At 47.9% G+C, this 27,189-nt stretch overlaps 1 protein-coding gene across 5 annotated transcripts in view; it reads right to left on the reverse strand.

The window, feature by feature from the left end:
* The window catches only part of ATXN10 (ataxin 10), a 166,517-nt gene that overhangs the window by 126,109 nt on the left and 13,219 nt on the right, over window positions 1-27,189 (reverse strand). For 4 of the 5 annotated variants that reach the window (XM_086712011.1, XM_086712012.1, XM_086712009.1 and 1 more), the window contains exons 2-4: window positions 21,185-21,376; window positions 13,754-13,836; window positions 172-268 (exon numbers count right to left, since the gene is read on the reverse strand). In XM_086712011.1, coding sequence (XP_086568137.1) covers window positions 172-268; window positions 13,754-13,836; window positions 21,185-21,376 — 372 coding nt within the window. Of the gene's footprint in view, window positions 1-171; window positions 269-13,753; window positions 13,837-16,847; window positions 17,847-21,184; window positions 21,377-27,189 lie in introns of those variants that run through there. The other variant, XM_086712013.1, reaches the window with a different exon arrangement.

The raw sequence follows: 27,189 nt of genomic DNA on the forward strand, positions 1-27,189 counted from the left end.
TCCCTCGTGCCCTCTCCCGGCTGGTGCCGATCCTGCCCCCGCCCACCACCACCAAGCACCATCCTCAACTCTCTGACCAAGGGCTAGTTTTCCCTGTTTTTGAACTTCACCTAAATGGAATGATATAACCAGTCTTTCCAGAATGAGAGAAACTTTTATCGATATACTCACAGAAAGAGTTCTGGGAAAGCGTGCACCCACACGACAGACTGCGAATCTTCATTCCGTGAGGCGATGTTGCCTAGAAACTGCAGGCCACAGCGAAATGCTGACGATTTATAAAAATAAGAAAGATACAATTTAAAAACTTGTTAACACACCAAATAAACGTATCTTAATAGAAACCATTCCACGTCATCAAACGGGAAGTTTCTGTTAACTTCTTTTAACTACATAAGTCTCTCACCGCGATGAAACTTTGGGCATGACGTTAATATTAAAATGCCTTACCAAAACAACATGCTCCGTACAAACTGAATTAACTTCTTTAAAAAACTGTAAATGTCAACACAATATACCTCTAATTTACATTAACTATCACTGGACTACGTGCTCTAATTAAGAGAGTTAGTCTTTGACCAGATTTTTAAAAATCTAACTTAATGCTACTTAAAACAAAACATCTAGAACATAATACGATAGAAATATTAAAAGTTAAAGAATAGGGGCGCCTGGGTGGCGCAGTCGGTTAGGCGTCCGACTTCAGCCAGGTCACGATCTCGCGGTCCGTGAGTTCGAGCCCCGCGTCAGGCTCTGGGCTGATGGCTCAGAGCCTGGAGCCTGTTTCCGATTCTGTGTCTCCCTCTCTCTCTGCCCCTCCCCCGTTCATGCTCTGTCTCTCTCTGTCCCAAAAATAAATAAACGTTGAAAAAAAAAAAAATTTTTAAAGTTAAAGAATAGCAAAAAGATATATTAGGCAAATACCAGCTAAACAGGAAGTCACAGACCCCTTAAAATGAGACGTAACAAACATTAAGGCAAACAAGCATTATCATTTCAGGGGCGCCGGGCTGGCTCAGTCGGTGGAGCACACAACTCTTAGTCTCAAGGCTGCGAGTGTGAGCCCCATGTTGGGTGTGGAGATTGCTAAAGAAAAGAAATAAACTTCAAAAAAAAAATGATTTCAGAATGACAATTCACCAAAAAGATAATAATTACAAGTTGTAATCATAACATGGCCTCAAATATATATATACATATACACACATATATATATAATTAAAAGAAAAATTGACAAAACTACAGAAGAAAGAAAAAAACCCACAATTAAACTCTGCAGTAGTAACACAACTTTCCTGGTGACTTATAAAACAAGCAGACAAAAAAACTAGTCTATGTAAAAGATTTTAACAGCATTTAGTAACAACCCAGTTGACACATTCAGAACATTTCACCCAATAAAACTAGAGCATATTGGACAACATCCACAACACTGACAACACGCAGTGCTGGCACGGATGTGAGCGACAGGGACGCTCACTCATGGCTGGTAGGGACGCAGAATGGTACAGCCACTGTGAAGGACAGTTCAGTCCCGCGGCTTCTTACAAAACTACGCACACGCTTAACATACAATCCAACGATCGCAACCCTTGGTATCTACCCAAAGTAACCGAAAACTTATGTCCACACAAAACCCTGCACATTAATGTTTACGGCAGCTTCGCTCATAATTGCCAAATGAAATTATGAAAGCAACCACGACGTCCTTCCGTACATGACCAGATAAATGAACCGCAGTCCGTGCACACAAGGAAACGTTACTCAGCACTAAAAAGACACGAGCTATCAAACCATGAACACACATGGAGGAAACTTCCATACAATTACCAAGTGAAAAGGCCACACACCGTATGATCCCAACTGTAACGTTCTGGAAAAAGCGAAACTATGGACACAGTAAAAAGATCTGTGGTCGCCCAGGATCAGGGCAGGGACAATGAACAGGCAGAGAACAGAGGACTTTCAGGCAGTGAAACTATTCTGCATGATTCTATCACGGTGAATACACGTCACTGCACATACTTTTGTCCAAACCCATGAAATGTAAAACACCAAGAATGAACCATGATGTAAACTACGGACTTTGGGTGATAACAACGTAACAAATGCATTACAGATGACCCTTGAACATGGGGCGGGGGGCGGGGGGGTAAGGGAACTGATCCCCACACGGTCGAAAATCCACGGATGACCTCTGACTCCCCTAAAACTTAACTATGAATAAATAACCTACTGCTAACCAGAAGATTTATCAATGACATAAACAGCTGATTAACACATATTTTGTATGTTGTTTCATACACTATATTCTTACAATAAAGAAAACTAGAGAAAAGAAAATACTAAGAAATTGACGGGGAAGAGACAATACATTTACAGCACTGTTGTGTAAAAGTCCATCTGCGAATGTGAGGAGCCGTGCATTCAAGCTTACTGCTCAGATCAGCTGTCACTATGGCGCCACACGTTAAACGCGAGGGAGGCTGTGCAGGTGCAGGGGCAGAAGACACACGAGAAATCTCTGAACCTTCTCAATTTTGCTGTGAACCAAAAACTGCTCTAAAAAATAGTCTATTAAAGGAAAGAGTAACAGGAGAACACAACTGTGTACCGGCCACAAACACAGACCTGTGTGCAACTCCCAACGTAGCGTGAATGTGCGCAAGGCACGTGACCTCTGTGAGATCCAAGTTCCCCCCCGTAACGTGGACAGTCCCTGTTTTGTCGGTCGTAAGGATGACACGGGAACCTGCTAACACAGTTGAACGTGTGGGAGAGAACACAGAAAAGGCTCACCTGGCCACCCTCTTTACTGGCACAATACGGACTTGATAAATACTGGTTTAAAATGTCAGGTTTCCAAATGTTCCATGAAAACATGTGTTTGTTCCTGCGGTCAGAGACTCTAAACAGACACCCTGAGCGCTTACTATATACGCACTCGCTTATCACAATGCTTACTGTACCACCGTGTGGAGAACCCTACTGCCGAGACAGGCGCTTTTATCCTCGTTACAGAGCACAGGAGACCAAGACCCACGGCGGTTATAAGGAATCTGACCCAAGTCACACAATTACAAGGTACCGCAATTCCGGATTTACTCCTGTGACCGTATCAACCCAATACGGTTGTCTCGTGCTTATCCGAGCACCCACTTGCTCATACGTGAAGCTGATTCGTGAAAAGGAAAAATGGGTTTCAGCCGCAGAGTGTACGGTCTTCCCAAGGACACACCGCCAAGCACTTCACCACGTGCCGGAGAAAAAGACGAGTCTCTGCGCACTTTTAAAGACTGCCATACAGACAGTGCTCACTTCCTGCGTGGCAATTACACCTACGTGCGAGTATTTGGGGGAAATTAGTCCCCAAAATGACCGGAAAGTCACCAGGTTTAGAACAAGAAAACAGACCCCTAAATAACCTGTGGGGACAGAAAAGAAATCACTACGGAAATACAATATTTCAAACCAAATGTTAACAAAAATACCTCAAACCAAAGCTTCGCGATGCAGCTAACACAGTACAGGAAGGAAAACCTTTTTAAAGCTTTAAAATGCGTATTTTGGGGAAGAATGACAAAAATCAATGAATACCTGCTTCGAGAAATTACAAAAAGAATGAAAATATCCCGAAACAGGGAAGGAAGAAAATAAAGATTAAGAGCAAGAAATTATTAAAAGGGACAGCAGTCATAAAAAGAGGGTATCAGGAAATCGAAAACGTGACTCTTCAGAAAGCACCATACGGACCAACCTTTGGAAAAACGGGTCAAAATGGAGGAAAGGCACAAAGGACGCCGACGTTACACGTTCAGAAATGACAAAGGCGAGGCTGCCAAAAGAGAAAGTCAGAAGATATCACAAATAACATGAGGCCACACGGTTTGCAAACTTCAATTAAATGAACAAAACCCTAGAGCACAGCTAACACAAACTGTCTCTGTAAAATATCCAGGGAATGCCCGCAGAGCGCGACGGCCACGAAGGGAACTGAGGCAGCAGTCACGTTTTCCCACAAAAACACATCCTACGCCCAGACGGCTTTCCCGCCAGCTCACACTCAAGGGAGAAAGACTTCCAATTTACACAACCCTTCCAAAGAACGGGAAGAGAGAGAGCAGACCCTCAAACCAAGCCGGTGCGGCCAGCCTCACTGGGACCGAAATCCAAGCTGAACTCGCACGCTATGAAAAAGGAAGAGAACAGAAGGTAAAAATGCAAAACCCGTGCTTCAGGAGGAATCTCGTACTAGAGAGGAAGCTGCACTCACACCTGCACCGCAAACTGCTCTACCCTTCCGGAGTCAAACTTTGTAAGCGACCACATCAACCTACAAAGGACAAAACGATCCGATCATCCCGAAGACTGCAGAAGACGTAGTTGGTGAAATTCGACACCCGTTCATAATTTTAAACAAGAAGCCAAACTGAACAACTCATAGCCACCGAGGAACAGAGGAGGGCTTCTTTAACCTAAAAATGGGTCCCCAACACAGAACGCAAGGCGCACGTTATGGTTAACAGCCAGACGGAGAAGGAGCCTTCCTTCTGAAAGGGAAGGAGACAGAGGTGCCTGCTATCACCACGTCCAGTCCGCACTCCGCTGACAATCCGGGCCGGCAAGACGAAGAAAGGCCAAACGCTGGAGGAGACAACACTGAACTGTTTTTTTGCTTTCCTCTACGGTTGAAACGTCATTTCTAATGTATGTGGACAACACTTTTAGGCGTACAAGTTGTCTGAATTAGTAAGTCCCAAAAGCTTCTGGATGCAGAGTCAATATTTAAAAAGTCAGTAATACTTCCATACATATAGGGAACAAGCAATAAAAATCAAGAATGAAGCCTATTCGTAAAAGCACCAAAAATGGGGCGCCTGGGTGGCTTAGTCAGTCAAGCATCTGACCCTTGATTCTGGCTCAGGTCACTATCTCACGGTTCATGGGTTCGAGCCCCACGTCAGGCTCTGCACTGGCAGCATGGAGCCTGTTTGGGATTCTATGTCTCCCTCTCTCCCTGCCCCTCCCCCGCTCACATCTCTCTCTCTCTCTCTCTCATTCATTCTCTCAAAATAAATATATAAACATTAAAAAGAAAAAAGCATCAAAAATGTAACTAAAAATGATGCCCAGTGCCACTAAGAAAAAAGATTCTAAACTTGATGGAGTAAAGAATTATACCACGTTCACAGAGGACAGGAATCCGTTTTTCTCTAGAGATCAAATGCAATCTGGGTCTGAATTCCCCACAGGGTGTGTGTGTGTGTCTGTGTGTGTGTGTGGTCATTTTACACATCAGAGAACATCTATATGTTTGTGTGGGCATCTCTAATCTGACAAGATGATTCTAAAATTTATGTCATGATATAAACAGCCGACGGCTGAGACGCTGTTGAAAATCACGAGGTAAGAAGATTTGTTTTCAGAAACCAGTAAGCAACGGTAGGTACCAGTATAAAAAATGGAAACTGGGCTCCTGCCCCACACGACACAGAAAATTCAACTCCAAACACTAACCTAAGCGTAAAAAAGTAAAACTAGAAAGCTTTTAGAAAACAACACTGCAGAGTAAGAGATTCTAAACAAAACACACAAAATAATACCATAAAGAAAAGCATTAACCACCTAGACTACATCAAAACTAACACTTTTTTCTCAAAACTGTTAACATCCTAGGGTTAAAAAATAAAAACCATCCATAGAGCAGGAAAAGATGTGAATGAACACGTAACAGAAACACGTAACTACCGCAGGATTTGAGCTTTTGTGAGTCGGTAAAAAGACAGACAAATCTGATTTAAAAAACGGGAGGGGGGATTTGAAACAACGCTTAATAAAGATCTCCAAAAGGCAAAATATAGGAAGTGCTGAACCCCATGGAAAAGGCCAAGATTCTACGACACACCCGCCGGACTGGCAAAAATCAGCCAGATGACACCCGAGCGCCTATGAGAAGGTGGTGTGGCCCAGCCGAGGGCTCTCTAAACCTGGCGCCTCCCGGACATCCCCGAGAGCCGTGCGCGGGCCGGGTTTACTAGGTTTCCGAGTGGGCGCCGGTTTCGTAAACCCTCCACTGCCTGCCCTGCCAAAGGGCAGACGGGCCCTTCCGGGAAGTCTCCTTCGCCGGCTGGCAAGTTCGGCCTCGCCAGGCTTCCTGCAGCACGCTGCTTCTCTGGCATCCGCCCGCTGCGGTCAAGTCTCTCCAGTGATTTGCTCCAACAAATTGTGACCGACCGGGCGTGTCCAGCAGCCGAGAACTTCCTCGGGATGCTTCCGAGCAAGTTCCGAGTCAGGATACCTCCCTGTGAATGACCTGCCCCTGCACCCCAGAGGGTGGATTTCCAGCAAGTTCCGCCGACACCGCCTCCCCACGACTTCCCCACTGGCCAGATCCTCTGCTGTTTTTAATTTTTTTGTGTGTTTATTTATTTTTGAGACAGAAACGGGGCATGAGTGGGGGAGGGGCAGAGAGAGGGAGACACAGAATCCGAAGCAGGATCCAGGCCCTGAGCTGTCAGCACAGAGCCCAACACAGGGCTCGAACCCACGAACCGTGTGAGATCGTGACCTGAGCCGAAGTCGGACGCTTAACCGACTGGGTCACCCAGGCGCCCCAATCCTGTATTTCAAGATTTTGTGACAGTCAGCAGTTCTTTACATTAAATTGTCCCCATTCAAGTTATGGCATTCAAGTTTCCATCTCCTGGACGTGCCCTCTCCAGCAGAGCAGATGGAGAGAAGGGAGAGCAGGAGGGAGGAGTGGGGAAGAGAGGGAGGAAGGGACAGGGGGCCCATGTGGGAGCAAGAGAAGAGGCTCAGGCAGGACATCAGGCGAACAGAACCGAACTAGTTGTTTCAACGAAGATAATTGCTATCAGGAATCAGATAAGCTACAAAGGCAACACTGAGGTAACACAGACACCGGGGCTACAGGAAACAGCTACCACCCTCGGAACCGACGGCACCAGGGGGAGCTTCTGAGAGCCCAGGACCTGCAGGGGCTCCGCAGGGCTGGGAGCCAGGCCCCTGGGGAAAGGGGCTGCCCGGCGACCGTGGATGCCTCGGGAGCACAGGGGACACCTTAGGGAGGGGGCGTGGACAAGGCCTGGCCAGCTGATGACGGTCCCCCCCGGGGGAAACAAAATGAGGCCGACGGGGAAAGCAACGGAAGGTGGGCGCAGGTACGGCTCTGGGAGGGAGACGCGAGTGGGGAGCGAGTCCCTGCCTCCTCGTCCCGCCTGCCGCTCAGCTGGGCCCGACACACTGACACCCGGGCCTGGCAACGCCACACAGGACCCGGACGCCAGGGTGAGTGACGGTGGCCGAGGAGCCAGAACGACGTCCAACGCGCAGCAATCGCTCCCGTGATGTGCAGGTGGGATTTACGTGGGTTCTTACTGTATCTTCATAGTTAAGGCGGATGGCACCGTCCACATTTCACAGATGAAGAAAAGAGGCACAGAGCAAGCACATAAATCCGTGGCCAGTGAGGGGCCAGCCACAACTAAGGCCGCGCTGCGCGCCTTCAAGGCCAGCCAGCTGACGGGAGCAAGCCGGTGTCCGTACGGTTCACACGGGCACCGCAATGCTGGCCGGGGAAATACTTGAAATACTTCTGTCCTTTGCGGTAACCAGATACTCCCCCGAAACGCCAGTCCCAGCCCCCTCCTGGCGACACACCCCATACCTAAAAGGCCCCTGCTGGCCGGGCCTCGGCCTCCCAGGGCCGCGCCCCAGCTATGCGTGGCATGCGTGCCGAGGCGGAGACGCCCGCGCCCTGCTGTTTGCTCACCGTTTTGGAAGCGGTTCACGTCGGGGCCAGCGCGGCCCATGCAGGCGGAATGGCATGTGACGAGATCCTGAGCGGAAAGAGACCGAGACGCTTCCGAGGAAGTAAACACCAGCACGGGCTGAGCGCCAAGAAGCGAGGGCTGAGGGACAGCGGCAGCGAGAACGGAGGCGGTAACTGACGCTTGCGGAGGATCCACCGGGAGCACCTCCTCTAACCCCCGCGACAACCTGGGAGGCAGGTATTGACATCTACGCCTTTTACACGGGGCAAACCAGAACCCCATCACACAGCCCGCCCCGGGGCAAAAGCAGCAGCAGGCCGGTGGCTCTTCCCCAGGGTGGGAATCGAGGCTGATCAAGGTAACAAGTCACAGGAGAAGGAGCCGAAATGAAAGATTTTGCTCCCCGAGAGGATCCCCCTGCCCACCCATCAGCAACCAGAGGGCAATTTCAAGAGCGGGGGGACTTCCGAAGTCTTTAAGCTTTCTAGGCCTCTGCTTTGCCAGAGGAGGGGGCCGGCCTGCTGGTCGGGGCCCAGGGCTCCCGTCCTCTGTCCTCAGGCTCTCAGGGGATCTGGCCTTCCCTTCGAGTCCTATCACCTGATCCCTGGCTGAGCACGGGACGCGCTGTTCCAACACCTCAAAGGCAGAGTAGCCACGAAGATTAAGGAACGTAAGGTGTGTAATGTGCCTGCGCCCCTCACTTACACAGTAATTCAACGGTTCCTGGCTCAAACATGGTCGAACTGTGGCCGGGGATCGCCAACACCGAGAGAAGGACAAAAAAACAAAAAAAAATACAAAGGAAACGATGAACCAAGAACTTCAAAACTGAACAGAGTTAACATTACGATCCAAAAGATGCAAGATACAGAATTCCAAGTACACAGTCGTTCCCATACGTACGAACACTGAAAAAGGACTAAAAAAAGTCAAGTGTTTGTCTAAAGCAGCCTGCGTGTACACGATGACTATTTTTCTTTCCACTTTCCTGAGTTTTTAAAAATTACTCTGTAACGAGTTATGGAAAATGGTTAGAGTGAAAAGTTAGATCCTCATTTTTAATCTTAAATCACAATTTAAAATGCCCTTTATATTTTCACTGAGTATTTTAGAATGTTAACAGTCAAATCTTTGTAAAATTGCTCACACACACACACACACACACACACACACACACACACAGCCAACAATATAAGTTGGTCTGGAAGCCAACTGACCTAACAATTCATCAGGCAGCTAAAAATTAGCACTCTGAATCAGAACACGATTCCAGGAAGGAAAAGGTTTAAAGATGTCCTAGCGGCAAGAAAAGAAACCCAGACAAGTACAAATGGCCGTTTACTTTGACCAAACAGCTTATCAACTGATCTGTGTAAATATTGCAAATGTTACAAAGCCCCTCAAAAATCCCAACATCATTTTTACAGATTAGAAAATAAAGGCCAAAAACAACACCAATAACTCAATTAAAATAACTCATGCTTGTGTTTACATAAAATTTGATGAGCATAATATATTCGTCACACCACTGCAATTATTCTCTGAAAATAATACTCTAAATATTATTTTGACAATGTAATTACAGTTTTTACCTCAAGAGTGGTAACAAAAAGCTGGCACAGATACCCTGCTAAAAATCCACAAAAAGACGATTCTCACAGAGAAACAGTCACAACACAGTATGGGCGCTTTACTAAGAACCAGAATACTTTTGGGGCGCCTGGGTGGCTCACTCACTGGAGCGTCAAACTTCGGCTCAGGTCACGATCTCAAGCCCGGTGTCGGGCTCTGTGCTGACAGCTCACACTCTGTCTCTCAAAAATAAACAAACATGAAAAAATTAAAAAAAAAAAAAAAGAAAGAACCAGAATACTTTTTACAAGGCTTATGTTACGCCTGAACTAACATACTATAAGACTTCTTTAAGTTTCATTGTTGAGTCCAAATTTCACTGCTGAATTCCAAATAAATTCAGGAATACCGTGAACTGCCTTTCCCAAGGAGTGAGAAATACCTTTTTGACGTCCCTTCTCCAATATCCTCCCACTCTGCCTATAAACACACGTGATCCGCCTGAAGCCAACACAACCGGAACTTACAGACCTAAATGCGTGGAGAGACGGTCCACATTCACGGACCAGACTCAGGGTCACGAAGATGGCCAAGTCTCCCCAAATGGATCTACAGATTCACCACAATTCTCAGTACGCACAATATACAAATAACTCTTGAAACTGACCCACAAGAAAGACAAACAGCCCAATGAACAGCTGGGCAAAGAACCCGAACAGATAATTCCCCCCAAAGAAGATCTACAAATGGCCAAACCAGGCGCCTAAGAAGGTGCTCGGCATCATTCCTCAAGAGGAAAATGCAAATCGCGATGAGACACCACTGCACAAACGTCAGCATGACTAGAATCCAAAAAAAAAAAAAAAAAAAAGGAAAATAAACGTCGGCAGGGACACAGAGAAACCGGAATGATGTACGTTCTCAGTAAAGACGTAAAACAGTTCAGCCGCTGAGAAAAGTTTGGCAGTTCCTTGACAATTTAAATATAAAACTGCCCCAGAAATTCTTCCTGATGTACCCAAGGAACAGAGAACGGGTACTCGGAAGGGACACATCCGTGCCTGCTCAGAGCAGCACCGATCCAAACAGCCAAAGGGTGGAGACGACCCCACGTCCGGCACCGAGTGAACAAACTGCTACGTGCACACGATGGAACGTTGTTCAGTCATCTGAAACAATAAAGTGCTGACACAGGCTACGACGGGGATAAACTCTGGACAACATTCTGCTCAGCGAAAGAAGCCAAAGAAGGTCCAATAATCCTGATTCCACTCACGGGAGAAATCCAGAAGAGGTAATCCCGTAGAGACAGAACGCAGACCAGCGGCAGCCAGGGCTCAGGGGCGGGGAAGCGGAAAGCAGCAGCTCAGGGGGCACAGGGTTGCCTTTTGGGATCATGAAAGTTTCCGCAGTTTGAGCTGGTGGTCGCACAACGTGGTGACTGCCCCAAATGCCGCTCAACGGTTCACCCGCAAGTGCTTACCCCCGTGTGCTTGTGAGTCTAACGTCAGTAAGAAACGTATCACTTAATGAAACTAATACAAACGCAGCTGCCAAGGGGCACTCGGGTGGCTCAGTCGTTGGGCGCCCGACTTCGGCTCAGGTCACGATCTCACGGTTTGTGGGTTCGAGCCCCGTGTCGGGCTCTGTGCTGATCGCTCAGAGCCTGGAGCCTGCTTCGGATTCTGTGTCTCCCTCCCTCTCTGCCCCTCTCCCTCTCATACTCTCTCTCTCTCTCAAAAATAGATAAATGTTAAAAAAAAAAAAAAAATTAAAAAAACAAAAACAAATACACCCGCCAACCCGGCAAACAACTCTGAACACACCAACACAACACAACACAACACAGGTGTCCGAAGATCTGCCCTCTGACTGGCACGTGTCAATGAAAAGCCAGGCCACCAACCACACAGCCAATGTATTCATCAACGACAAATCCGGTCATGAAAAGTTTCAGCAATCAGCTCCTTTAAGTTTTTCGTCGGATCGCCTACTTGCTTCGGCGAAGAGAAAACTCAGTCCCGTGAAACAGTCTTTGATCACGTGAACACCCTACAGCAAGTCTCCCGTGGCGCGTCTGGGGTAGAGCAGAGGGGCCCCCGGAGCCCGGGGAAGACAGGAGGGCGCCCGATGCGCTGCCGTAAGGACGGGGAGCGGCGGGCGAGGGGCCATCTCAGGAGCAGCGCCGCCGCGCGGGGGCGCGGGGGTGGGGCTCAACGGCCCAGCGGCGGGCCGCTCGCTCTGGCAGTTACTCAGTCGCAGCGTGCGCGCCCTGCCTCCCCGGGGTGCCTCATTCAGGAGTCCATCCGGGGAAACCCACGTCCGCCCGCTTCGGTGCTGCCAGGGCCACACCGTCCACCACGCCAGGAGGTCTCGGTCATTACGGAACGCGGCCCGCTCCCGACTCCCCTTCTCACGCCACACACAGGCTTCAAAACCGGAGGCTTTTCCACGCAACGGAGCGCAACCTGGATCTCGCTGCCGATTTGTCTTCCCCCGACTTGAGCGCGGAGGCCTCCGTTTCGCCACAAAGTGAAGCTACGAAAAGACCGTTGAGCATAGCACGTCTTCAAAATGCCCTCCAACTGAATCCTACACCCTATCGGTTTCTCGAGAATACCTGAGGAATCAGAGCTGTTCGAAAAAACGCAGAGCAAATGCTTTGTGTGCAGAGTCTTAGACAACTTAATTAATTGAAAAGATCACTGCGATTCCCCAAAAGAAGAACTCTCAACCAGGTAGAGACGCAGGGATTTTAACAAAGGCGTTTTAAAAATGAGAACACTAAGGAATCACAGAACAGGAAGAGAACTGAACTGAGCCAGGCAGCACCTCTGACAGCTAATTTAGCCCCCTGTGCTCTGTGCCTCAGTTTCTCTGCCTGTGAAGAGACTACCCGGTCTCGTTCTCTCCCCGACCCCAACGGTAGCACGTATATTACCATGAAGGTGAAAGGCCTCACTGTTGAGAGTCAGTACAGGCAACGAGAACTAAATGTAAACCAGCTTATAAATCAGATCACATTCTACAAACTGCTGGCGATTGCGCCTTTATTTTTTTTTTTTAAAGTTTATTTATTTTGAGAGAGACAGAGCACGCATGTGCGTGTGTGGGGAAGTGGCAGAGAGGCGGGGTGGGGGGAGGACGGGGGCGGGGGGGCAGGGTGGGGGGGAGGGAGACAGAATGAATCTCAAGCAGGCTCCACGTGCTATCGGAACAGAGCCAGACTCAGGGCTCTGATCGTGACCTAAGCCAAGATCGAGTCAGATGCTTAACCAACTGAGCCACCCAGGCACCTGTGGGGATTTCTCCTTTAGAGGACGTATTTATTGAATTATCAGAAAGAATTTGTTTAATCCACGATCTAGTAAATCTTACAAGCCGGACATTTACATTAAGATTTTATTATTAAATGACTTGGGTTTGCCCAGAAGCGTTTCAAGGCCTTGGATAGAGATCATATGTTAAAATTCTGTTTTCTTACAGGATATTACAGTAATGATCCCTATCCAAAAAAGAAGTATGGATGCTAATACCTTAAGAACCAAAAACATTCAAAAGAGTCTAGAAAAGCTTCCTGGTCTTCAAATCAAGAGGCTTGATTTCTCTCCTAATCCCTTATCAACAGCTATCCAACAGTCAGAGAGCTACCCTCCCTCAGTCATGCCAGGTATTTGACTTAGGTAACATATTTAGCACCAGACTCCCTCCACTGCACTGTAAACACGCTGAGGCAAAGATTTTCTGCCTGCTTTGGTCACTGTTCAGAGCACACTCAGCACCAAGAACAGGCATGCCACCTTCACACATCCTGAGAGACACCATTACTTGCCGAGGGCCACCATAACGAAGCACCACAGAGTGGGTGGCTGAAGCAATGGGAATTTATTTTCTAAGTTCGGAGGCTAGAAGTCCGAGGTCGTGGTGTGGGCAGGGCTGGTTCCTTCTGACTCCCTCTCCTGGGCTTGCAGATGGCTGTCCCCTCCCCATGTCCTCGCGTGGTCGTCGTCTCTCTGCGTGTCTGTGTTCTGACCTCCTCTTCTTACAAGGACACCAGTCATAATGGATTACTTATCTTACCTTATTTATCTCTTCAAAGGCCTGGTCTCCACATATAGCCACATTCTGAAGCGCTACAGGATGGGGACTCCGCCATGTGGATCTGGGGACAGGTTGGGGGGGGGGGGGGGCGCAGTTCAGCCCACAACAGAGGGAGGAAAGGAAACCGTTGCCACTTTTTTATGGAAATTCACTAACATCACTAAATAAGTTTCTCTGTATCATGAAACACGACACATTTGCTTTAATGAACGATGTAACACTCCAAGTTGTAGTTTTTAAACCCGTTTCAAAGACACAAATAACCCGTGAATCATACCGCAAGTTACCTGTCAACAGGGATTCCTGTTCCACCCGCAGTTCACGGAAAAGAAGAATCAAATCGACAGCGACGCCAATTGTATCCAAGTTCCTGTAAAGGGTTTTAAAAAAAAGAAAGTTAAACACGTTGATTTTTTTTTTTTTTTTTTAATTTTTTTTTTCAACGTTTATTTTTGGGACAGAGAGAGACAGAGCATGAACGGGGGAGGGGCAGAGAGAGAGGGAGACACAGAATCGGAAACAGGCTCCAGGCTCTGAGCCATCAGCCCAGAGCCTGACGCGGGGCTCGAACTCACGGACCGCGAGATCGGGACCTGGCTGAAGTCGGACGCTTAACCGACTGCGCCACCCAGGCGCCCCAAACACGTTGATTTTCTTAAACCTGCGTTTCAAATGATGAACCAGGGAAGGGCGCCGTGAGCACTGGCTAACGGTTCCTGCACTGAACAGAATCGTGGCCCTGAGCTGTCCGCATCATAACCTCCAAACCTGTGGACGCGTCACCTTATGTGGCAAAGGGGACTCTAGGTTGTGAGGAGATTCGGGATCTTGAGATGGACAGATTATCCTGGATTAACCAGGTGGACCCGATGTGGTCACGAGGGTTCTTGAAAGCAGAATACTAGAGGGTCAGAGTCCGGGAAGGGGCCGCGAGCCCGGGGAACACAGGCGGCCTCTAGAAGCTGGGGAAGGCCAGGAAAAGGATTCTCCCCGGGAGTCTCCAGAGGGAACTCAGCTTCCTGAACTCCTACACCAGAAGGTAACAGATCCGTGTTGTGTTACATCACTCAACGTTGGGTAATCCGTCAGAGCAGCAGCAGGAAACTAACGCGGATCTGGGAGCAGAAGCAGAGGTGCGCCGTGAAGAAACATCTGAACAGTGCGTGCGGCTGTGGGACCGGGGACCGGGCACTGGGCCGGGGCGGGCAGAACTAGGAGGCGCAGGAATGAAAAGCTCTGATGCCGTGGGTAGGTGTGTGGACACCAAAGGCACCGCCGGTGAGGGCTCAGGAAGAAGTGAGGGAACCGATCATCAGAAACCAGGGAAAGGGGGCCCTTCCTCCACAGGGGAAGAAGCTTAGCAAAATGAGGAACCTGGACATTCGGCTGAGCACGTTTCCAAGCGACATGCGGGACGTGTGATCTGACTGCTTCTTGCTGCGTATAATACAGTGACGCCAAGGGGAGAAATAAAGGAGGTGGAAAGGGAACCAGGTCTTGCTTCAGGAAACTCAGTCTAGCCAGACCGCAAAAGATGCTACAACTGGGACAGACTGTCAAGAAAAGTGTGCTCTGGAGAGAGCCAAACCTTTCCGGACAACCTTTTGCTCATGACTTGGAAGGATCAAAAGGTCAGAGTGTTCAGACACACGGCGGGGGGAGCTCTCTGAAGAGGTAAGGGTGGGACTCACTCCCCTCCTTCACCGCAGCAGGACCCAGGAATAGAGATGGGGTTAAAGGCTCTATGGAGGGCCATCTTGTCTGATGGCGTGAATCCCCATGACATACAGGTGAGACCCACAAGGTTGTTGGAAAGGTTCTACTGGTAGAAACTCTGCCAGCGTGGACAAAATGCACCGAGAAAGGATGAAATCAGACTCCCCAAATTCTACAGGCAGGAAGTAGGCTGATCCAACGACTCAGGGGCAAACGTGTGCTACCCTTCAAGAAAAAGGAAGGGTGATGCTGAGGGGAGGGCCGGGGGCACAGCCTCAAGCCACACAGGATTCTTCCCAGGCCCTGAAACCTGAGTTTGCCCAACGGAATTCTGAAATTGCTTGGGACCAGTAATTCCTCTTTTCCTTCAATTTTCTCCTCTCTCAAAGGATAATGTCTAAAACTGTTACCTTAGGCTTTGGGGAGCAGATAACTTGTCTTTGGGGAGCAGATAACTTGTCTAGCTTCACATGTGCACAAAGAGAAATTCTGCCCCAGGATGGAGCGCGTCCAGAGTCAGAGCCATAAGTAATTTTTACATGACTGGATACTGAGATTTGGAACTTGTCAGTTGATGACTTAGAGGAGATTCTGTACTTGAGCTGATGCTGTCAGGGTCAAACACGTGGGGACCTCGAGAAGGGATGAATGCTTTCTGCACATGTAACAGACGTCAATCTTTAGGGGCCAAAGGGTGGGCTGTGGTAGGAAAATTATGGCCCCGAGAGGTGTCCACATCCCAAACTCTGGAACCTGTTAATACATTATCTCACATGGCCAAAGGGATGTGGTATAAGAAGAAAAATACTTTTGGTCTTTGGCCCCAGTTCCTGGCCCAGAGCTCCTAAAACCCCTGGAATTTCTGGTGTGGTCAGGAGTGTCTTCCGTTACTCACGACAAGCCCCGTTCAACCATACGTGACCTTATGCTGATAAGGTGACTCTTACTGGGTCTCCTACTTAGCTTACTGTGAAGCTACCCAGGGGGCCTGGCTGCCGGGGAGGGGGGACCAACCAAGTGATCAGGGGCTGTAACTTTCACCCCAACCTCCAGACCTCTGGGGAGGACGGGGTCTGGAGAGCGAGGTTCATCGCCAACAGACAATGATCAAGCCTGTGTGAAGGAACCTCCGTAAAAACCCTACTACACGGAAGTCTGGAAACCTTCAGTGTGGCTGGGTGAATACAACAGAACGCCAGGAGGATGCAGACGGGCCCAGGGAGGGCACAGAGCCCTGTGGCCGCCCACCTGTCCTACACGTCTCTTCTGTTTGGCCATCCCTAAGTTGTATCCTTCATGGTGAACTGGGGACAGGATGTAAAGGCTTCCCTGAGTTCTGTGAGCCTTTATACTGGATTACCATATCTGAGGGGTGTCACGGGAACCTCCAAATTTGTAGTCAGCTAGGCAGAGATGTAGCTCAGGTACCCCGTTCACATCTGAAGCAAGGCCATCCGGTGGGACTGAGTCTTTTAAGTTATGAGATCTGATGCCACTAACTCCAGATAGGTCCAAATAGAACTAAACTGCTGGACCCCCAGCTACTGCCAAAGACTCAAAGTTGGTCAGAAAACACCGCAAGAGACTTTTTCGATGCGATTAAATCAATGGTTTTGAGATGATGAGGTTATCCTGGATTATCTGTGTGGGCATCAGAGTGCTTACCAGAGGGATACAGGATGGTCAGAGCCGGAAAGAGATACCGGAAGATGCCACATTGTTGCTTTGAAGACGGGGAGGACGGAGCCATGAGCCAAGGAAAACGGGCGGGCGGCCTCAGGAAGACAGAAGAACCAGGGAACGGCTTCTCTATTAGAGACCCCAGAAGGAGCCAGCCCTGCCGATACCTTCACTTAAGGTCAGTGAGACTGATTTTGGACTTGTGACTCCAGAACTATGAAGCCAACGAATTTCTGTTGTTTGAAGCCATCGGTTTGCAGTAATTTGTTAGCAGCAAAGGAAACCGACGCAGCTCCCGACCTGCCTCATTTCTCAACACGAATCAGACCGGAGCCAAGATACTTCCTTCCGGGGCTAGTGGGTACACGGGGAGGGTCCTCCCTCCCTTCCCCAAGGCCAGGGGGTCAGAGAGCCACTGTTCCTTCCTCCTTTACTTGTCAGACCAGTATAGGAAAAGAGGCCGTTCCTGCTCTTGCCTCTATACGGCCAGATGGTCACCGGGCCAATGTGCCCACGGCCTATTTCTATATGGCCAGAATTCTTGAATTAAAAAAAGAGAAAGAGAGAAAGAGAAAAGAAAAAAACCTGTAATTTCATGAGATGAAAATTTTACCAAACTCAAATTTAAACGCAGCCACGGGCATTCAGTCACGTGTTACCTGTGGCTGCTCTCACACCACGACAGGAGAACTCAGAAACCGGGACAGCGATCACAAAGCCTGAACCATCTCCCTGGCTCTTGAGGGTAAGAGTGTAGCGACCCCCGCAGCAGGGTTTACACCGGCCAGCGGAACTAACTGCTTTGGGTAGTGCTGAGAACTTCCTGAAATTTCACTGGACTCCGACTGTCTGCCTCGCCGTGTTATACACTCCATATGTGCAGAACACAACCTTGGTCTACACAAGGGCAGCGTCCGGACAGAAGATGTAAAAGGCCTGGAGAGCATCACACCTTTTGATTAACTCCTTCGTAACTTAACACAAAGCGCCAGAAAACTCCATAACAGCTGCAATCTGAATCCCGACAGGCTCGGAAATTAGCTAAGGTCGACTGTGAAGTCCTTACTAGAATCTTTTGTGTTTCTGACCAGAAAAATGGTTTTTCCAGGAGCTGGTGCCTTAACCGGTCGGAACTTCCCTCGAAGATCAACCGTGAATAACAACACAACCCTAGAAGGAAAGAGGCAGAATAACGAAGACCTTCTAATGTCCATTCTCACTTCACCCCTAAGTGTAAGCTGCGTGCGAGCGGGATCCCACGGCCACGAAGCACAGTGTGGGCTCTGACGGCCCCTCCGGAAGACGGCTGACATTTCATCTGCCATAGAGTTTACTCTTGTAATGTTTCAATTGTTACAGTTTCGGTATTACTTTTACACTCAGAAAAAGAAAATGAGAATTCGTTTCCAAGAAAGACATATCCTCATCCACTTTCATCGTACCACCCCATTCCCGAGCAGGTGCAAAACCCACGGACGCAGCACACTCGCAGTCTGCAGGAGTAAGCTCACGGGACACTCCTGACGGCCTGTGTGGGAGACACGGCCTGCCCTGCTCAGGGACGCCGAGGCTCTCGTTCAGGGTCCCGTGGCCGTTTAAGGGACGGAGCAATCACACACAACAGGGTCAACGGGTGTCACAGAGCACTTGGGGCAGCTGTGGAGTCACAGAGAAGGTTCCCCGGCTCTACTGTTCAGACAAGTTCCATACCCCAAGTCACAGTTTCTTCTCTGTTAAGAATGGAAAAATAATAGCATGCTATTTCTTGGGTTTGTTCTAAAAACAAAACAAGATCCTGCAGGTCAAGCCCTTGGGACAAAGCCTGGGCGTAGGGCAGGCCCACCGAAGGCTCGCTTCCTTCCCCACGAGGCTGGCAAAGCACGGGATGAGTCCGCCTGCCCACAGTCAGAGTCTCCATCCTAAGGCTCTCCTATCCCTCCCCCATCACGCAGGAGGGCCTCTCTGCCAGGAAATGGACAAAACACACTAGTCCCTGCCCACTGCTGCTTAGCACCAACTAGTTATATTTTTACATGGTAACTATTATTAGCGACCTTATTATTGTTTCTAGGCATTTATCTGCAAATGGACAGCAGGCTCTGTTTGGTACTAAAGTTACACAACCCTGGCATTTCTCCCCCCTCTCCTTTGATCTTAAAAATCTCATTCATCACATCAAAGCCCCAGGTATAAGACTGTCTAGGCAGCAAAGGGGGTCCCTCAAGTGGCTTCTGGACCAGCCCAACTTTGCCCACCACAGCAGTGACGGAGGCCTGGAGGCTCTGTCTACATTCAAGTCCAGGAAAGGAAGCTGAGCATGCTCTTTGTGGTTTCTGACTTCATCTCAAGAAAAAACGTGTAATAAAAAGCAGATTCCATTAAATCAGAGGAAAGGTGCTCAGTTCTGGGAAGAGAGAGTTAGTAGCAGGCAAAGAATAAGAACAGTGCCTGGCAGTTCTCTTGCTCATCTTCTTAACTACTTTAAAAAATGCGCACCTTTGGGGCACCTGAGGGGCTCAGTCGGTTGGGCGTCCGACTTCAGCTCAGGTCGTGACCTCGCGGTTCGTGAGTTCGAGCCCCGCGTCGGGCTCTGTGCCGACAGCTCGGAGCCTGGAGCCTGCTTTGGATCCTGTCTCCCTCTCTCTCTGTCCCTCCTCTGCTCATGCTCTGTCTCTCTCTCAAAATAAATAAGCATTAAAAAAATTAAGAAATGGGGTGCCCGGGTGGCTCAGTCGGTTAAGCATCCAACTTCAGCTCAGGTCATGATCTCAATCCATGAGTTTGAGCCCCGCTGACGGCTCAGAGCCTGGAGCCTGCTTCGGATTCTGTGTCTCCCTCTCTCTGTCCCTCCCCCGCTCATGCTGTCTCTCTCTCTCTCTCTCTCTCTGTCAAAAATAAACATACATTTAAAAAAAAATTTTTTTAATGTGCACCTTATAAAATGGGTGGAAAGAGTTTCCAACCTTGCACAATCTTAAGGAAATCTTAAGACAGGTGATCTCAGAAACGTACAACACATGCTCCTTGTTCAAAGCAAACACAAGGGTAATGAATTAAAGAGATTAAAACTAAGTAAAACATTTCCAACTAAGAAAATTGAGGTCCAGAACGGCATATGCCTTTAGAAAGGCAGAATCTAGGATCAGAGAATCAAAATTAGGTTAAAATCACTGTGCTACATAACTATAACCAAATACCTCATAACACATTAGAAATATAGTAAAACCTTGGTTTGCGAGTATAATTCGTTCTGGAAACATGCTTGTAATCCAAAGCAACTGTATACCAAAGCTAATTTCCCCGTGAGAAATAACGGAAACTCAGATGATTCATTTCACAACCCAAAAATATTCCTATAAAAATGATTACAATACTGTAATGTAATACAAAATAATTTAAAGAACATTAAAAATATAAAGAAAAACAAATTAACCTGCACTGACCTTGGAAAACCTTCATGGCTGGTGTGAGGGAGACCAGAGAGAGGAGGGTTACTGTGTAGGACGACTTTCACTACCACTAATGGAATCACTGCTGTCACTGGCTCAATGGAATCTTCTTCTGCCTGGGGGCCACTGCAGATGCTCGCAGCGATGTAGGCTACAGTGCAGTATTAATAAACTCTTGTCATGTACCGTATTTAATGTAACTGGCAATAAGGCACCAGGGGAAAGGGTCTAGAACTGCAGGCAGCCTGAGCTAGAAGGAAGCAAAGCATTTCTAAGCTCACTCTTGTCTGGAAAAGCAAAGGACTGTCCACAGGTGCTTTGAAGTGACCAAAAAAAAAAAAAAAAAAAAAAATACACTAGTGTCAGCTGTGGGCACCTTCCAACGTCCTGAAAAATCACTGATTTCTGCCAAACACCACGGCCTGAGACTGAGCATCTGAGCACGGGAGATGATCACCCACAGTCCCTCCGTGAGCAAGAGAGAGAAGAAACACTGGCTCAGTTGTGATCACGTGACATCTGGCATCACGTACTATTCATATTGCAAGACATCGCTCATTTATCAATTAAAAACGTATCGGAAAGGTTTGCTGGTCTTGCGGAGCCCTCACACGAGTTACTTGCGATCGAAGGTTTTACTGTATAAATAACAAACTGAAATAAGCCCCAAGGTTAAAAACATTCTATCCTATGTCGTGCCATCTATGTGCTCATCTAAAAGCCGCTAATGGCAAAGCCTGCAGAGCACCTCTCCCCTGGAGACGTAAAAACAGAGCCTCGTGGTAACGCTGGTTAGCACTGCGACACCAACGCTGTTTCTCGCCAATAAACCCGCACGACAGAACAAGCGTGCACATACACAAAGAGTACTACCTGATGGAATTCTGGTTCACGGAACACTCTATGCAGGCATTTCGAAGACACCGGAAGCATTCTGTTATTAGCTGCAGACTGGAAGTGAGATGTTCCACTTGGGAGGGGTCTCTGCAGGCCAGCTCAACAGCATGAGAAGATTTCTTCAAGATGTCCAGGACTCTTTGGAAGATAGTCCTGGGTGCCGTTTCTCTGAAAAAGGATAGAACTGTTACAAACCAGAGGGAAAAAAAAAAGTCGAATTTCCACATGTCGTATCCAGAATACGGTTTATACTTCTATCTGTGGGGAGCCGGGCTCGGCCTGTCTGTCCCAGCTCCTTGGCTTGCTTGCAACACAAAATAAAAGAGCTACATCTACGGAGTGCTGAGCCAGGTACCATTCTTACCAACTTCTTCGTATATTATTTAGTAAAAACCCAACTGAAGAAGAGGGGAGTTGAAGTAACTTGCTCACATAACTCGGCTAATAACGGGCAGAGCCACATTTCCAATAGGAGTCGGACTCGAGTACTCCCACAGCCCAAAGACCGGTGACGGGGGATGGTCTACGCCTATAGATCTGTCCTTAATCAAAACAGAATATCTACATTTTATGTTCTAGAAAGAGAATATAACCACGTCTGCTGTCACCAGTAAGTACTAAAGTACAATTATGAGAAACAGTCTTCGTGAAGCTGCCGGGGAGGCCAACGCGTTATCCACTCCCTAGATACAGAGAAGCCAGCAACAGCACATGGTCTGAGCTGGAATATTCCACTGCAGATGAGAGGCAGAGAGAAAGAGGAGGAGGAGGAGGGAGGGCGGGCGGGAGACAAACAGGGAGAAACGCGGAGAGAGAAACAGAGATAAAGAGAGAGGTGGGAGGAGAGGGGGAGAGGGCAGGGGGTGAGGGCACCGTCCAGGCGCCCCGAGTGCGCGCCCAGGGGAGAAAATGAGCCCGTGGCCGTTCCCTGGGGGCTTCTCCGTTCCCACATGCCTCTCACTCGGGAAGCATGGCCTGCAGGGGCTACCGTTACAGAGCTACGGAGATAAGCATTTGTGGCGCAACGTGGCACCAAAATGCAAGCCAACTTCCTCATTCCGTGAGTCTCCTAAAGAAGCAGCAATCTGTTCTCATGTTAGAAGAAAAACTGCTGTGCTGGGCGATTTGAGACATTCTCGCAGATTCTTTCTGACCATGAGAATTTTCGCCTTTGGCCCTGTCGTAGAGTCCCAGCACCCTCCTTTCTTCCTCGCTCCGCGCCAGATTATCAGATTATCAGGGGAGCGCGCGCTGAGGCAGAACCGCGGACACGGAACCACCACGGTCACGGCGCCGGTGCTGGCGGGGTCCCTCCACACGTCTGCCCCTCTCCCAGAGGAGACACTTCCCTCCCTGAGTCCTGTGCTTCCACTGGCGGGTTTTTACCGCACGGACAGATAACATAAATCACACTGTTTACCGGTGACTGAGTGAGTGATCGAATAAACGACGTGCAACTCCAAGGGTACGGTATCTATCCTGCCTCAATGACCGTAAGAAACAATTATGCGCGTGAGCCATTTTCAGTGACGATTTGCCATAAAAAAGTTCACAGACACTCTCACGACATCTTTAAGGAGCACTAAACACGGTGCAGACGCAAACGTGCTAAGAAAACACGCAAGAGTTCAAAACATTTCGAAGGATGCCAACAGTGATCAGGATTTCCAGAACAAAGATTACATCTAATTATCTGCCCCCACTGCACAAAGCTTCGATGGCATTTATGATTTAATATTACAGTCAAATAAACAGAGAGCTATAACTTGAATGATCAACAGTAATACCTCTTTTTCCTACTAAGAGAGCTGAGAAACGTGTATTCACACCTGTGATGAAGAAGCCTCCCTCTGACGGTCCTTTGCAAGCTACCCTCACTCGGGCAACACCTTCCTGCTGCGAACCGTCTCCCCTGATGCCACCCTTTGAAATCCTGACATCTGTTTTACTCAATATTCATATCGAGCACATCAAAAGCTTTGGACTCAGACTATGGCAGACTAAAAAGCAAAACAGAAAAAAAAGCATTGTTCTTAGGAAAACTGGAGAACTGATATTCCCACCATAGAACAATTAGCAAGTTCATGAACTATCCTATGACTAATTCCCAATGCTACGTGATAATCTGTCATACACGCACCATGACTTTCTCCTTTATTACTCTTCTAATCAAAAGAAAAATGTTTGAGCTGGGGCCAATCATCATATTCCTGAAATCAAAATAACTATTAACAGCTACTAGAGAATAATCACGGCAGCGTTTACTCAGCATACAACAATTCACATTTGCGGTATAAAGAGAAAATAATTCGGGCTTGCGATCACGGTCATTTGTTCTCCCCCAGGCTGCCCGCCCATGGATTCCTGCAAACACCAAGCACTGGGCAGCCCTCTCTGTCTGTTCAAACGTATGCCCTCCCAGAATGCACTTTGCACACAACCACCCCCAATTCTCTGCCTGGAAAATCTCGCATCTTATCATCGAGGCCTTTTGAAAACTCTCAGCCCTGGGGAAACTCCTCCGCTACTCAAGGCGGAGCAGCTCCCATCTCTATGTCCCACTGGAACGCACTCTGTCCGTAACGCTGGAATAACACTTATCCACCGTAGATTATATGCGCTTATCCAGTCTAGCTCCCCAGCTAGCCCATAAATCCCAGAAAACAGAGCCTATCCTATTTTTTTCTGCATCCCCAGGGCCCAGAACTGGCATTCACTAATTGCATTTATTCAATTCAAGTGTATAACGGAAAGACTACTTACACGTTCGGTGGCGCCTAACTGCCTCGCAGACTTGTACTGAGAACGCGGCCTGAGCCAGACACCAGCCCCGGGATGAGCAATGACATTAGCGCATCCGGCGGCAGCAACTGGAAAAAGGGTACAGAGGCATCGACTCTTCCATTCCCATTAAGAAATCCATATATCCAGAAACTTGAAAAAATATCACGTCTTAAGTAAGATGTAGATATCTCACGAGTAACATTTAACAAACATCTAATTTCTTCTCCACTACATGATACAATGGATGAACTTAAAAGCGGGAATGTAACCCGATTAACTGTACTTTAAATTTCTTTAGGGGCACCTGGTTGGCTCAGTCAGTTAAGCATCCAACTTTGGCTCAGGTCATGGTCTCATGGTTCATGGGTTCATGGGTTCAAGCCCCACGTCGGGCTCTGTGCTGACAGCTCAGAGCCTGGAGCCTGATTCACATTCTGTGTCTCCCTCTCTCTCTGCCCCCTCCCCCCGGCTCACACACACTCTCTCTCTGTCTCAAAAATAAACATTAAATTTTGAGAGCAGAGACTATTTGTTAGATGTCTGGCTCCCGAGGTAAAGAGTAGGAGGAAAAACGCTCTTCTAGAGCCATATAATAAATATAGACTTTATTCACCATCTTTGTGTACAACGTATTAACAACTTTCATCAGATGTAGACATAAAGAGCTTTTACTCACTAAGAGAAAGACCTATGAAAGCATCTAACAGTCTTCTATACTTCTTCACTCCTCTACGGCCTTTATTTTATTTTATTTTATTTTATTTTATTTTATTTTATTTTTAATTTTCTTTAATGTTTATTCATTTTTGAAAGACAGGGACAGAGCACAAGCAGGGGTGGGGCGGAGAGAAAGGGGGACACAGAATTGGAAGTAGGCTCCAGGCTCTGAGCTGTCAGCACAGAGCCCGACGCGGGGCTCGAACTCACAAACCGCGAGATCATGACCTGAGCCAAAGTCGGACGCTCCACCGACTGAGCCACCCAGGCGCCCCTCTCTACGGCCTTTAAAGAAAGCTATTTGGTATTGAGTTCCAAAGTGGCCCTAATGTCCTCTGCCTTCAAATTCTAAGTTCTCTATCAAGAGAACGCAGCTAAGTATGTGAAATGATTAACGACAGTGAAATGGCCAACATCGGTCGATCGTTCCCATATTACAAATGTTACTATTAACAATAATTGCTGTCATTTCTGCTTTAACCAAACTAACACAAAATATTCACAGACTTTACAAAGCTTAGCTGCCTTATTCACAGAAGGCAGAAAGTACTTAGGAGGACAATTAAAATTCAACCGTTAGACATTCCTGTTAGATAGGAATGCATACCCCGAAGACAAGGTACAAATGAAATGTTACATTACAGAACAAAAAAAGAAAAAAAAAGCCTTTGAATTATACAAAAGGTAGAATTTCATCTCCTTCAAGTTTGAACAGATCTGTAGGTTAAATCTTGGCAAGTCCTGTCTGAGTAAAATTAGATAAACCCACCCATGATCGTGTGTCAGAGATTAGATAGGTCTATCACACCGTGTGCACACACATTTTACAGTTAGGGCATCAGGTGGCACCTCCTACAGAAAAGGAAAACCACCGCTCATCACCGCACTGCCCTGCTGAGACTTCCCTGCATTCTCGTATCTCACATTCAATGACAAACCAGCATGATAGGTTAGAACCGCATAAGCACCGTCCCTGGGAAAAACCATTCGAATGCGCACAGGTTCTGAGATTAAGGTAAGAATCACTGGTGCTTCTTTAAAACCACAAGCGGTGCTCACTGACTTCACCAGGCTGGACTGAACAAAAACAGAAAATAAAAACGTCTGCACGTCCTGCCAGAAACAGCTTGGGGGCAAAATTCTGAAATTCATCTTTGCAGACCTCAAAATGCTTTTTATACCTTTTCCCTCTTCTGTGACATCCAGAACTCTCAAGCCGGCCCTGACAGCCCAGACCAATCCATTTTTCTGTAAAGGGCCAGAGAGTAAATACTTCAGGACCGGAGGGCCTGACGATCTCTCGTCACAGCTTTGCAACTCTGCTGTGGGAGTAAAGCCAGCCACAGACAACACCCACGCGAACGACCGTGGCTGGGTGCTAATAAAGTTCTACTTACCGACACTGCAATTTAAAGTTCATGTGATTTTCATGTGCCACAAAATTTATTTTTCCCAACCTTTAAAAAATGTAAAAACCAGAGTCGTCTGGGTGGCTCAGTCAGTTAAGTGTCCAACTCTTGATTTTGGCTCAAGTCGTGATCCCAGGGTTGTGGGATCAAGCCCCTCCACATTAAGTGTGGAGCCTGCTTAAGATCCTCTCTCTCTCCTTCTGCCCCTCTCTTCTGTTCACACACCCTCTGTCTCTCTAAAAAAAAAAAAAAAAAAAAAAAAAAAAAAAGGTAAAAACCATTCTTAACTCACAGGCCATTAAAAAAAAAAGGATACAGACACATGAATGATGGCAGACCAGCCTTGGCCCCCGGATCACAGTTTAGCAACCCTGCTTTAAAGAATCCGAACACATCAGTCCTCCCCCAAAACCCCCAAAATCGCAAGCTTCCCCCTTTCCACTGTTCTCACTACAGTCAAAATTCATCTCTCGTCAGAATCAAATCTCAAAAGCACGATGCCAAGTCACAGAGGCCAAGAAAAGGCGAAACGGGCACAGATGTGGAAAAATAAACCACTGGCTACAGCGTCCCGCAACGGCACTGTGCATGCAATGACAGCACTGCCACCAGGCCCGCGGGGGCCGGGCCATTGTGGAAGGGGCTGCAGCGACAACGATCCACATGGGAAACCAGAGCTGGACCCTCCCCTATAACCACACAAAGAAGGTAACTGCAGATGCATCTAGGAATGTATGTTAACCAAACCTATAAAGCTCTGGAAGAAAGTATACGGGGGACATCTTACACTCTCAGGCAAAGAAAGATTTTGTATATGAGGCCTCATTAAGAACCTCATGAGAAACCTTACCCAAAACAGTGATGTCTGAGCACAGAACTCAGGAAGGTAAGGAAGCCCTGGGCACCTTCCTGGGAAAAGAGCGCGGGGGAAGGGAAAGGCGTATCTGGAGGGCTCGCGGAGAAGAAGCCCAACGAGGGAGTGGAAAGGTCACGTGAGTCCGAGGCAACATGGAACCAAACTGCACAGGCCAGAAGGACTTGGGCTCTTATCCTGATGTGAAGCCACAGAGG

Source organism: Puma concolor, chromosome B4 (assembly GCF_028749965.1).
Source record: "Puma concolor isolate L17-30 chromosome B4, mPumCon1.1.hap2, whole genome shotgun sequence".
NCBI classification, from domain to species: Eukaryota; Metazoa; Chordata; class Mammalia; order Carnivora; family Felidae; genus Puma; species Puma concolor.